Raw genomic sequence first — 13,552 nt, 5'->3', positions numbered from 1 at the left:
GGAAGCCCCAGCAGCCCTCAGGCTGGAGCACCTGGAGCAGTCTTGGGAGGTGGATTGGCAAAAAGCAAAACCAAAAGCACAGGAACTCGAGAGAACTTTAGGAATGGAGCCGGTTCCTCTTCCACAGCCCAAAATGCGACCCGTGAACCCTGAGCTTGCTTTTTCTCATTTGGAGTCTGGCCTCTGCACTCCTTGAAGCTTGGGGCTGCGGGAGTTTCTTTGCACACAGCTTGTGGGGCTGGCTGAGTGCCTCTTCTGCTTGCCCACCTCTTGCCTCTGCACCTCATCTTCTGCCAGGCATGGAGGATCCCAGCTCGCCCAGGCTTCTTGCCTCCTGCTGCCTTGGCCCTCTGGTGCACGGGTGAGTCCCCAAAGTTTGACTCTTCCTCTACAAGTCTCTGGCGCTGGAGGTATTCGCCTCCTTCCCTCCTGCCTGCTATGGCTGCATAATTGTGAGAGATTTCTTAACATAGTGTTCCTGCCAGGGAAGCTGGGGACCCTGCCCATGAGTCTCCATTTCATCCTCACAACAACCCTGTGGGGTAGGTTAGGTAGAGAAGGGGAGATTTGGCCCGGGGTCACTCAGCCAGCAGAGTGAGAATACAAACCTGGGTCTCCCCACATCAATCTGCAACTCTGACCACTGTGCAGTGCTGCCTCTACTGATCTGTAATGTTCCAGAGGTGTTGTAATGTAATACTCAGTTTCTCAAACGAATGTATGCCTTTCTGTTGGTCCACTTAGGAGTCTTGATCCTGGTTGTGTGGTGGGCTAGTTGTGGCAAATGGTAGGGAAGTATTTCTGTATTTCTGTATACAGTTGTAGGGGCTTTATTGCAATGTGGTATGGCCTGATATTATGTTCTTATTCCAGTGTGGGGTGTGTGTGGGGCAATGGAAGCTGAGTGATAGGGTCTCTCCAAGTGATTGCCAGAAGTGAGATGCGTCCTGGTCTTGTGTTTTACAGATAATCTTACAAATAGTCCTTTGCATTTATATCATGCTTTCAACTTTAAAAGGATCATAATGCTGATTGTGTGAACTTAGGCAAATCATGAGAGATAGAGCAGGAAGGGTTGCATCAGTGCTTAGTTCTTGTGGCCCTTTCTTACACGCCTAGGGAAATGCTGATCACCACTTTTTCTCCAGGCCAGTTTGGCCCCCAGTGATCCTGAAGGGTTTTTTAAATCATATTCTGGGTGTGGAACAGGGGTCACTGGGGTGTGTGGGGGGTATTGGTGAATGTCCTGCATTGTGCAGGGGGTTGGACTAGATGACCCTGGAGGTCCCTTCCCACTCTATGAGTCTATGATTCTATAATTCACATAGGCTGGCTGTGGGCATGCCAGCACCTCTGTCAGGCAGAAGCGCCTGAGATCCTCCCCCTCCCCTTTTCCTTCGCCCGACTTGGAGGCGAAGGGAAGGGAGAGGGGGGAAAGAATGGATCCCAGGTGCTTCTGCCTGTCAAAGGGGCTGGTGCACCCTTCCGGTGATGTCAGGGGGTGTGGCATATGCTAATAAGTTATGCTAATGAGCTCCTGCAGCTCTTTTTCTACGAAATGACCCCTGCATTTTTCCATATCAACTATCTAGCAGTTCTGCCAAGCAGCCCTGGAATGCCATGTGCATTCTGTAGGATGTTCTACACTACGGTGGTAATTTGCACTAAGGGTCGGCAAGGCCCTGTTATACCATCTCATCATTCTTAGTGAAGTGAAGATGCGTACCCTGCTGCACTACCCTTTGGTTGCATCATGGAAGGGAAGAGAAGAAGAGATTGGATTTATACCTTCACTACCCAAAGGAGTCTCAGAGCAGCTTACAAACTCCTTTCCCTTCCCCTCCCCACAACAGACACCCTGTGAGGTAGGCGGGGCTGAGAGAGCTCTTTCCAGAACTGTCCTTGAGGGAACAGCTCTGACAGACCTATGGCTTGCCCAAGGTCATACAGCAGGTGCAAGTGGATGAGTGGAGAATCAAACCCGGTTATCTCAGATTAGAGTCCATGCACTTAACCACTACACCAAACTGGAAGGTTGCCATAGTAGCTGTGCACCATACATGATCTTCTAATGGAGGAACCACTAACAAGCTTCTGAGAATCCCACTGTTCCGTGAAATACAGTCCAAAACCCATTGCACTAAAATTATTTTTGGCCCTCTTGAAGGTCTGGTTTGAGATTTAGATCATGTAGCCATGCTCTCTGTACTAACTGTAGCCAAATACCGCCATTACCTTGGAGGACAAATACGGGCTATTAATTTCTGAACCCTGAGGTTGAAAATTCTGGGCGTTCTCTGCATGGAGCTCCCAGCATTTTCCCTTTTATAAACATCTGATGATGTCTGGGACCTCAGTTCAGACTCAGAATAGGACAGGAAGAGGGCAGTGTCAGCCTTTCACCCTCTGAGGTTTTCCCTACCTAGTGTCAGCGAGCTGCCATAAGGTGTTGTGCTTCTCAGTGTATATTGCCCATGCTCTGTCCATCCCCCACTCGCTTTCCCTCAGTAGGTGTTTACTGTCTTCTCTTGCTACAACGGCGCAACTGCTCAAGGTCGACCAGCTGGTGGTAGGGAGGTGTTATGGCATAGCTTCGCTTATCATGTATCCTCTGCCTGAGAACTGGCAGAGGATACATGGCGCTCGTTTTCTCTTCCATCCCGCCAGCGGGAAATTGGCTCATTGGTTCTAACAGGGTTCAAGTTCCTTTATTATGTGTGCCTATGAGACTTGTAGTCATTACTAACAATGCTTTTGTTCCTGATATAACCACTGCTTCATAATAAATTCGACTTTGTTCATCAACCGTGGATTTATTTCGAATGCTTGGGGAATTGGACATTTTGTTAGTAATCCCCTTTTTCCCATCGCCCCGAATCTGAACCATCATGAGCGGGACCGAGGGAACCAACCCAACAACGGAGGGATCCACGCCGGTGACCTCCGCTCCACCTGCTACCACGGCACCGCCGGCTACCGCGGTTCCGGCATCGGCATCAGTCTTGGTAGCAGGGACGGGGGCGACTGGGGGAGCCATGCCGAGATACGCACCCCCCACTTGGCCGCCTCCGACACCTTCCAGATGGGGCCAGGCGTCTTCCATCGCTTGGGACGACTGGACAAAATTTGACTCCCGGAGCACCCGGGAAACTTTCTCGCACAGAGGTAGCGGACTCCGCGAGAGCACGTATGACCAAGGAGGTCGAGGAGAGGAAGACCTCTTGAGCATGGAATGGCCGGGAGACGGTGAGACCAGATCGGGCAGAACCGGCCAAACGGAGTCGGTTGAGGACCGGCTCGAGGACATGGACCAGACCCTGCAGCAGCTAATGAGAATGGTGGCTGATGTCTTCGAAGCATTACCAGGGATGGTGGACACCCGCCTCGCAGAAATGGCAGCGGCGCAAGGTTTCCAGCAACCGGTGCAGCCACCCTTGCTTCCGCAGCAAGTACCCCCACAACCGGGACAACAACCACAGGTTCCGCCAGGCCAGCAACCACAGGGACCACCAGCACCCCCGGGAGCCCCGGCAGCACCTCCTCTCCCCTTACCTGGAGGGCCAGGAGTGCCGGGCCCCAGGCTGATGGGACCGCAGGCGCGGCCGAAGGACCTGTTGGAAGCTACCTTCGATGGAAACCCGGACGAATTTGCATTCTTTACGGTGCGGGCGCAGAAATTTGTAACGCAACACGGCCACCTGTTACAAGATGACAGTGGACGTATCAATGTCATTGCAGCACGGCTGAGAGGAATGGCAGCAACCTGATACGTGGGGTTGCACAACAGCCGGGGACCCGAGCTGTTTAACTTGAGAGCATTTATGTGGGCGCTGAGAACCCGTTTTGAAGACGTGAATGCGGACCAGAGAGCCAAGGCGTTCCTGCGTGCTTTCAAACAGGGACAACGGTCGGTCCGAGAATACACAGCTGAGTTCCAAAATCAAGCTGCGAAACTACGAGACTGGCCAGACCATATTTTGATCGAGATGTATTGGGTGGGACTGAATCCGGAGATCAGAGAGACAATATTAAGGTCGGTGGACCCGCGCTCCTTGATGGCGTGGATTCAAGAAGCGGAGAACGCGGAAAGCTGGCTGCAAACTTTGCGCCTAGATCTGGTGGCCAGCGGCGGGAAGATGACCCAACCGGCCACTCCAAAGCCAAAAACACCACGACTATCGGAAGCAGCACGGGACCTGCGGATGAAAATGGGACTTTGCCTAAGATGTGGAGAAAAAGGCCACTTCGCCGCGGATTGCGCGTCTCGCCCACCAAAGGAGAAAGCTCCACAGACCAAGACCAAGCCGACAAATCCGGCCAAGAAGGGAGTCGCCAAGCCCAGTTTTTCAAAAGCTCTGCAAGCAGCACCTGAAACCAACCCAGATGATTCAGCTGACTCGGAACCAGAGGTATCGGGAAATGAGAATGTCCTGTTGTAATGAAGGCGCAACAACGGGACTTGGCTTTGGAGGCGCCTATGGTGGTGAGAGAACCCCCCTCCTTGTTTTTTGTGACTGTGTCTTTAATAACCCCATCTTGGGGACCCACGTGCGGGTAAAGGCACTGATTGACTCAGGGTGTGGGAGAGATTTAATTAGCCCTACTGTAGTAGCTGGGTTGGAAGCGGGCATCCACCGGTTGAAATCCCCCATCATCTTCTCCCAAATGGATGGGGCACCCATGAAGCCGTGCGCTCATGAGACTATGCCACTGAGACTGGGGGCTGGGGAACACTGGGAACTCAGAACTTTCATTGTCACCCCCGAATCGCAATTTGCATTGGTACTGGGTGCCCCGTGGCTTTTTAGTCATGACCCTTACATACTGTGGGAAGAGGGGAGGGTCCAGTTTATGTCCCCAAAGTGCTCGGAGCACAAATGGAACGATGCGTGGGGCAACCCTCCTGCTGCGGATTTCCCCTGTGCGGTCTTGTCTGCGGAGGTACTGACCGCCCTTCCCCCTGAGTACCACGATCTAGCACAAGTGTTTGGGGAGGAGGAGGCAAATGAATTACCCCCCCACCGTAAAACTGACTGCAGCATTGAACTCTTTCCAGGGTGTAAACTGCCGAAAGGGAAAATCTATGCCATGGGACCCGCTGAGAAAGCGGAGTTGCGCAACTTCATTGATAAAAACCTGGCTAGGGGATTCATCAGGCCTGCCTCCTCTCCTTTTGCTGCCCCGGTTCTATTCCGAAAAAAGAAGGATGGGGGGCTTCGCTTATGTACGGATTACAGGGGACTGAATGCTGTGTCATCTTCAAACGCCTACCCTCTTCCACTAATTAAAGATTTGTTGACTGAGGCATCTGAGGGGAAAGTATTCTCCAAACTTGATTTGAGGGACGCTTACTTCCGAGTACGCATAAAGGAGGGGGACGAGAGTAAAACGGCGTTCAATACACCCCTAGGGCAGTCCGAATATCTGGTAATGCCCTTCGGCTTGCAGGGGGCTCCGGGGGTCTTCATGAACTTGATAAATGAGGTCCTACATGAGTTTTTGTTTAAGGGGGCTATTATTTACCTTGACAACATTTTACTGTACTCGCAAGACCTCCCCTCCCACGTGAAACTGGTCCGGAGAGTACTGAAAACGTTGCTTAAGCATAAACTGTTTGCAAAGTTATCCAAATGTGAATTCCACAAAACACACATTGATTTTCTTGGCTACCGCATCTCGGGGGGGGGTTAGAAATGGACCCCGGGAAAGTGCGGGATGTGATGGAGTGGGAGCCCCCCAAGACTCGTCGCCAACTACAGGGGTTCTTAGGATTCGCCAATTTTTATCGTTGTTTCATCAAGGGGTTCGCCCAAATCACCCTCCCCCTAACTGACTTGCTTAAAACGAAGGGGAAGTGGTTTGATGCCACTAAACCCGGGGCCCCGCTCAAATGGTCTGCAGAATGCGATGCCGCTTTTGAACAATTGAAACGCATGTTTACTTCTGAACCGGTGTTAGCTCACCCAGATAAGGAAAAAAAATTCATTGTGCAAACAGATGCGTCTGACGTTGCTATGGGGGCTGCAATTCTCCAAATGGGGGAGGATGGGAAACTACATCCTCTGGCGTATGTCTCTAAAAATTCTCTGATGCTGAACGCCATTGGTCTATTTGGGAGAAGGAGGCGTCGGCTATCCGGCTTGCGCTTTCGCCTGGCGCCATTGGTTGGAGGGAGCGAGGGTGCCGTTTGAAGTCTGGACTGATCACAAAAACCTCGAAACCCTCAAATCGCCCAAGTCTCTCAATGCCAAACTATTGCGATGGGCTGATTTTTTTCCGAAGTTTCAATTCACTCTCCATCATTTCCCTGGCTCTGCTAACTCGCTAGCGGATGGGTTGTCCCATCTCCCGCAACATGAGAGTCAACGGGACGTCATTGTGGACTCAGTTTTCACCCTCGCCCAGCTGGGTGGAGCCATGATCACTTGGAGCCAGGCAAAGAAAATTCCCCCGGCCCTTTCTCCGCCTGTTTCTTCTCCACCCGCCCAGTCGGGGGGGGGAGGACTGGCGCCGCCGCTACAGGTCAGAACTTTCGCAGCTGGATGAGGACCTGTGGGGAGGACTACCTGATTGCACTCGCGACCCAGAGGGACTGGTGTACTCCGGGAACAAACTTTATGTGCCTTTTTCTCTCCGCAGGGAAGTCCTTCAAGCAGCTCATGGCACCAAACTGGTGGGGCATTGGGGCTTTGTGAAGTCCCTCCAACTGCTACGCCGTCAATTCTGGTGGCCGCACATGCGCAAAGATATGCGGGACTTTGTGCGTTCCTGTCAAATGTGCGCCTTATCCAAGCCAAGGGGGGGGGGAAGTCTCCGGGACTTTTAAAACCTCTACCAACACCAAACAGACCTTGGGAAGTGATTTCAATGGATTTCATCACTGATCTGCCAGTGAGCAAGGGAAAGTCAGTCATTTGGGGGGGGGTGGATCTGTTTTCTAAACAAGCCCACTTTATTCCCTTGCCATCCCTGCCGACTGCACAAAAGCTAGCCAAAGCTTTCCTTCAACATGTCGTACGACTCCATCTCCTGCCAGCTAAGATAATTACGGACAGGGGAACTCAATTTGTTTCTAAATTCTGGAAGGAACTGTTGAAAATCATGGGGGTGGAGCAAGGGCTAAGTAGTGCTTACCATCCAGAAACTGACGGGCAGACAGAACGTGTTAATCAAACATTAGAACAATATTTGAGATGTTTTACCAATTATCAACAGACCGATTGGTGTGACCTGCTCCCCTTGGCAGAGTATTGTTATAACAACACTATAGTTCTATTGGTATGTCTCCATTCAAAGCTGTAAATGGTTATGATTGCCCTCTTTTGCCTTTTCTGGGGGGGGGGACACACCACTGCAGCCTACAGATGCTGGGGCTTGGTGTAAGTCTTTACAAGCGGTTTGGCCTGTACTCTGCCAAACCTCAGAGGCAGCTAAAATTGCCTACAAAACACAGGCTGACAGAGGTCGGGTGGTGGGTTGGGATCTGCAGCCTGGTGATTTCGTGTATGTGTCAACTAAGAATATGAAAGTGCTTAGGCCTTGTAAAAAGTTGAGTTGGAAGTACATTGGGCCTTTCCCTGTTCGTAAGAAGATCAATGACGTCACCGTTGAACTTGACCTCCCTAAGAATCTGAAATCCCTGCATCCGGTATTCCATATGAGCCTCCTGAAAAAGGTTTCAGTTACTTCTAAGTGGAGGCCCATGCAGGTGGCCCCACCTCCCGTCCTGGTGGAGGGTGAGGAACATTTTGAAATTGCAGACATCCTTGATTGTAAACTGAAACGTGGTAAACGGGTTTATCTTATTGAATGGGTAGACTTCGGACCCCAGCACCGGGAATGGGTGGAAGAAGGGGATATTCGGGCCCCTTACATGCTCAGACAGTTTCACGAAAAGTTCCCGGACAAACCGGGGGATCTCCCGCCCAATCCGGGAGACGGTGGGTAATGTGTATTTTCAGGTGGGCAGTATGTCAGCGAGCTGCCATAAGGTGTTGTGCTACTCAGTGTATATTGCCCCATGCTCTGTCCATCCTCCACTCGCTTTCCCTCAGTAGGTGTTTACTGTCTTCTCTTGCTACAACGGCGCAACTGCTCAAGGTCGACCAGCTGGTGGTAGGGAGGTGTTATGGCATAGCTTCGCTTATCATGTATCCTCTGCCTGAGAACTGGACTCATGTTTATGGTTTAGAACCGTTGCGTTCCCAAGGATTTTGGCGCTCATTTTCTCTTCCATCCCGCCAGCGGGAAATTGGCTCATTGGTTCTAACAGGGTTCAAGTTCCTTTATTATGTGTGCCTATGAGACTTGTAGTCATTACTAACAATGCTTTTGTTCCTGATATAACCACTGCTTCATAATAAATTCGACTTTGTTCATCAACCGTGGATTTATTTCGAATGCTTGGGGAATCGGACACCTAGATGACCTCACAAGGGTCTAATTTGCTCCATGGAAAACACGCAGGTCTTAATTTATTTCAAATACAGGTCCTGATAGATGACTTCAGATTTCTTTCAAGCACAATCATTTGGGCCTTTTAAAAGAAAAGGCGGGGAATTTTTTTTGATGGGGCCCCACTTTCTAATTGAGTGTACTCGTCAACCCAGGAAAGGAGGATTCTGGGGGATTCTGGGGGATTTTGTCACCAGTCATGTCCCTGGATTAGGTTTTATGCCGCATATAATTTCTTAGCTGTATGTTATGAATCCTATTTCTTAACCACAGATTCAGAAACTCCTTTCAGTTTATTGAGTAGCTGCTGCAATCTTAAACCTTTTGTTGTTGTTCAGTCGCACAGTTGAGTCCGGTCCAGCTCTCGCAGCCATACATGACTACTGGGAATACCATTGCTTTGACCATGCGGACTTTTGTTGGCAGGGTGATGTCTCTACTTTTTATCATGCTGTTTAGGTTCGCCATCGCTTTCCTCCCAAGGAGCAGGCGTCTTTTAATTTCATGGCTGCAGTCACAGTCTGCGGTGATCTGGGATCCCAGGAACGTGAAGTCTGTCACTACTTCCACAGCTTCCCCTTCTATTTGCCAAGGAGTGATGGGGCCGGATGCCATGATCTTAGTTTTTTTGATGTTGAGCTTCAAGCCCACTTTTGCGCTCTCCTCTTTTACTCTGAGCAAGAGGTTCTTTAGATCCTCTTCACTTTCAGCCATTAGAGTGGTATCATCTGCATATCTGAGGTTGTTGATCTTTTCCCCAGCAATCTTGATTCCCGCTTGTGATTCATCCAGGATGATTTTGCATGATGTACTCTGCATATATATTAAATAAGCAAGGTGACAGTATACATCCTTGTCGTACTCCTTTTCCTATGCTGAACCAATCAGTTGTTCCATATCCGGTTCTAACTGTTGCTTCTTGGCCCTTATACAGGTTTCTCAAGAGACATGTGAGGTGGTCTGGTACTCCCATCTCTTTAAGGACCTGCCATAGTTTGTTGTGATCCACACAGTCAAAGGCTTTAGCATAGTCAATGAAGCAGAAGTAGATGTTTTTCTGGTACTCTCTTGCTTTCTCCATAATCCAGCGAATGTTGGCAATATGATCTCTCGTTCCTCTACCTCTTCGAAACCCAGCTTGTACTTCTGGCAGTTCTCTATCCATGTACTGTTGAAGCCTAGCTTGTAGGATCTTGAGCATGACCTTGCTAGCGTGTGATATGAGTGCAATTGTGCGATAGTTTGAACATTCTTTGGCATTGCCCTTCTTTGGGATTGGAATGTATACTGATCTTTTCCAATCCTGTGGCCACTGTTGCGTTTTCCAAATTTGCTGGCAAATTGAGTGCAGCACTTTAACAGCATCATCTTTTAAGACTTTGAATAGCTCAGCTGGGATACCATCACCTCCACTAGCTTTGTTGTTAGTAATGCTTTCTAAGGCCCATTTAACTTCACATTCCAGGATGTCTGGCTCGAGATCAGTGATTATACCCTCGTGGTTGTCAAGGACATCGAGGTCTTTCTTGTATAGTTCTTCTGTGTATTCTTGCCATCTTTTCCTAATCTCTTCTGCTTCTGTAAGGTCCCTACTGTTTTTATCCTTTATCATGTCCAGCTTTGCTTGGAACACTCCCTTGATTTCTCCAATTTTCTTGAAGAGATCTCTAGTCCTTCCCATTCTGTTGTTTTTGTTAAGTCGCTCGCTTAACAAAGCAGTCGGAGAGTGATTCAGCCAGAACACAGCTTTATTCTTCAACTCGAACACAACTCCAACACGGATCAACATCTGATAGCCAGAACAACACGGTTCAGCTTTTACATTGCAGTTGTCCTGCTTTTAAACATTCCCAACTAATGTAGCCACGCCCACTGTACACATACCAACCAATAAGATTGTTCACATAAGGACCAATCACGGCCGTTCCCGCTCAGGGAGTTTGCTGCAAAGTGATTGGCTTGTTACTTCCTGGGCTAGCAATACCATTGGATGTATTTGGATCCTAGCCCAGGATGAAGCTTAACATTACTAGTCAATGAGATGTTTCACATACATCATGCATTCAAGGCAGCTTTGAATACACTACAGTTTTCCTCTATTACTTTGCATTGTTCATTCAGGAAGGCCTTCTTATCTCTCCTTTATATGATTAGGATTTACACAGCCATATTTAGAATGGTCTCCGGTGCTTAGCATGTTTTCATCTCTTTTTAAACTCTTGGAGATCTGGCTTCATTCTTTTGTCAGTGGATGGCCAGTCTCCAGAGAGCCAGTGAGTTGTAATTAAAAAGAATAAGAGCTGGATTTATACCCCGCCCTTCACTCAGAGTCTCAGAGCAGCTTACAATCTCCTTCCCTTCCTCTCCTCACAATAGACACCCTGTGAGGTAGGTGGGGCTAAGGGAGCTCTGAGAGAACAGCTCTGAGAGAAGGTCACCCAGCTGGCTTCACGTGGAGGGGGAGTGGGGGAATCAAACCCTGTTCTCCAGATTAGAGTCCACCACACTGGGTCTCTGAGTTAGAGTGTCGGTCTAGGACCAGGAGACCCATGTTCAAATCCTCAGTCAGCCTTGAAGTTCACTGGGAGACCTTGGGCCAATCACTCTCCCCCTCTTTCAGCTGTGCCCACCTCACAGGTAGGGTTGCCAGCTCCAGGTTGGGAAATACCTGGAGATTTGGGGGTGGAGCCTGAGGAGGGCAGGGTTTGGGGAGGGGAGGGACTTAAATGGAGTATAATACCATAGAGTCCACCTTCCAAAGAGGCCCTTTTCTATCCAGATGAGCTAATAGATTTTTCAGCAAATTTGGGGCACTCCCCAGGTTTGTAGAAAAACCTGAAAATTAAAACATATATACGGGTGTTTAAACCCCCTCCCCAAAGTAAAGTAGCATTCTCTGTGAAAGTGCAAAAACACTATTTCCTTCTTACTTCAGTGGTGTGGTGGAGCCTGGGAGCCGTGGTGACAGCCACAGGAGTGGCAAAGCATCCCAGGGGCTGCATTGGGCAGTGGCTGCCAGAGAACCCAGGGGCAGCAGCAGCAGCCATGAAGCAGCCCGGGAGCTGCACCAGGCCTGGTAGTGGCCGTCAGAAAGCCACTCTAGGCTCAGCGAGAGAGTGGAGGGGGGGTCCATGTGTTTCAGGGGGCCCCACTTGTCTGTTCCATAGTTAGCTCAGAATGAGGTTGGGAAACATGTAAGGAATTAAGTTCTCCTGGATCCCTGGGAAGAGTGGGGGGAATGAAGTGGGGCGGGGGGGTGGGGTCTGCAGTGGGAGACTAACAAGATAGCATCAAATGGAATCTCCTGCCTTCCCTACCTCCAAAATTCATGAAAGAGTCACTCTTGTTCAGCTTTTTCTATATGCTTCTTTTCTATTTTTTTAATTACAGTTTGCTCTTGATAGCTGTTGCCTGGTTTACCCTCTTCTTTCGGCTCTGGATCTATTGGGAGGTTATGATAGTCTGTTGTTTAGAGCTGTCCTGTGTTTTGTGAAATAAACTGATATTGCCAACATGATCCCACTACGGAAATTGTCATCCAGGCAGCCAAACCAAATGGAATGATCGATTTTCGCTAACAGTGGGGATAGAGCTCAGAAACGCTCAATACGACCTAGATGCTGCTGTGCCAAAAACTTTTAATCTCAGTATGCACCTGCAGATGGCACAAGAATCTGGTTCCTATAAGTCTTAATTTTAGTTGTGTGCATATGTGTATGTACATGAGATTTATACCGTCAGAGCAGGGCTGTGTCACTGAAGCCAAACTCCTGGATATTCTTCTATAAATCACAGTGGCTGCAGCCAGTGGCTGGCTATGGCCACCAGAAGAGAAAATGATCCCTTGGGTCCTTGTTTCAGATCATGTCTCTGTTGGCTGTTGGCCCTACTGATTGACTGTCTGTGAATACATTGTTGCTTGGTTCCTCTACAGATGACGATGAATGTGAACAGAATAATGGAGGCTGCAGTGAGTTCTGCATAAACCTAAAAAATTCCTATCGTTGTGAATGTGGAATTGGACGTGTTCTGGGGAGTGACGGAAAGACCTGTGAGGGTGAGTAAGGAAAATTGATTTACGATCACTGCGAAAAGTAACACATCTGATTTGCTTGTCGATTCTAACCAATAGAGAGCCAATATGGCATAGTGATGAGAGTGTCGGGGTTGGATGGGAAATCCCAGGCTCAAGTTCCAGCATAAAGTTTATTGGGTGACTTTGGACCAGTCATGTTCTCTTTAGCCTATGCTGTCTCACAGAGGTTGTAGGTTGGTCCAAAATATGCATGTGCGCGCACGCACCCCCCCCCCCAGCCATATACTTTTAATTAGGACTGACCAAAAGATCACAAATCAATGTGCAAGCTTGTGAGTTCTTCAGAACTCTTCATCAGGCTGAATGTTAGCTCCCCCCTCCCCCCCCGGGGGGGGATCTTGATTGGTTTCAGGCCCTGATCTTAAGGCTGTTTGCTCAAGTCTGGTGTCAAATGCCAACATATTTGAATGCATAAAATGGTGCTGGGTGGACCTGATCTCAGGTTGCATCTTTGATCTTTTGGGGTGGTTTAATTTGTTTACAGAATTTGGTACAGAAAGGGGGGGGGCAAGATAACTTACAACCAACCCGAATACAAAAAAGCTTAAAAGGTTGTGGGGAAAGGTATGAAAAACAAGCTTGCTGTTCATACAACCAATACTTTTTTGGATAGCCGGATACACACACACATATATTCACATTCATACATATGTACACTCATGTTTTCTCCTCAACCTTTTGGCTTTTCTTGTTTGTTTGTTTGTTTGTTTGTTTTTGGGTTTATATCCCGCCCTCCCCGAAGGCTCAGGGCGGCTAACAACGAGGCACAAGTGCCAGAATTAAAACAGATATCTGTTGGCATTTGTTCAGTCCAGTGACAGCCCTACTAGTTTTCTACATAATCAGGGCAAGGGTTTTACAGACGAACATTTGCCTTGCAAATTTATTCTTTCCCAAGGCTCTTGGCTAAACTGTCAAACAATAACACTTCAGTGTTGTCTAGATCAAGCTTCAGTTTACTGGCCCTGGTCCACTTTATTACTGCTTCCAGGCTTGAATTCA

General features: G+C 48.8%; 1 protein-coding gene across 1 annotated transcript in view; it reads left to right on the top strand.

The window, feature by feature from the left end:
• Positions 1 to 13,552, top strand: part of OIT3 (oncoprotein induced transcript 3) — a 62,147-nt gene that overhangs the window by 20,382 nt on the left and 28,213 nt on the right. Inside the window, exon 4 of the mRNA XM_015410184.1 lies at positions 12,389 to 12,511. Coding sequence (XP_015265670.1) covers positions 12,389 to 12,511 — 123 coding nt within the window. The remainder of the gene's footprint in view (positions 1 to 12,388; positions 12,512 to 13,552) is intronic.

Source organism: Gekko japonicus, unplaced genomic scaffold (assembly GCF_001447785.1).
Source record: "Gekko japonicus isolate JY-2015 unplaced genomic scaffold, Gekko_japonicus_V1.1 scaffold889, whole genome shotgun sequence".
NCBI classification, from domain to species: domain Eukaryota; kingdom Metazoa; phylum Chordata; class Lepidosauria; order Squamata; family Gekkonidae; genus Gekko; species Gekko japonicus.
This window is presented reverse-complemented; position numbering and strand designations above follow the sequence as displayed.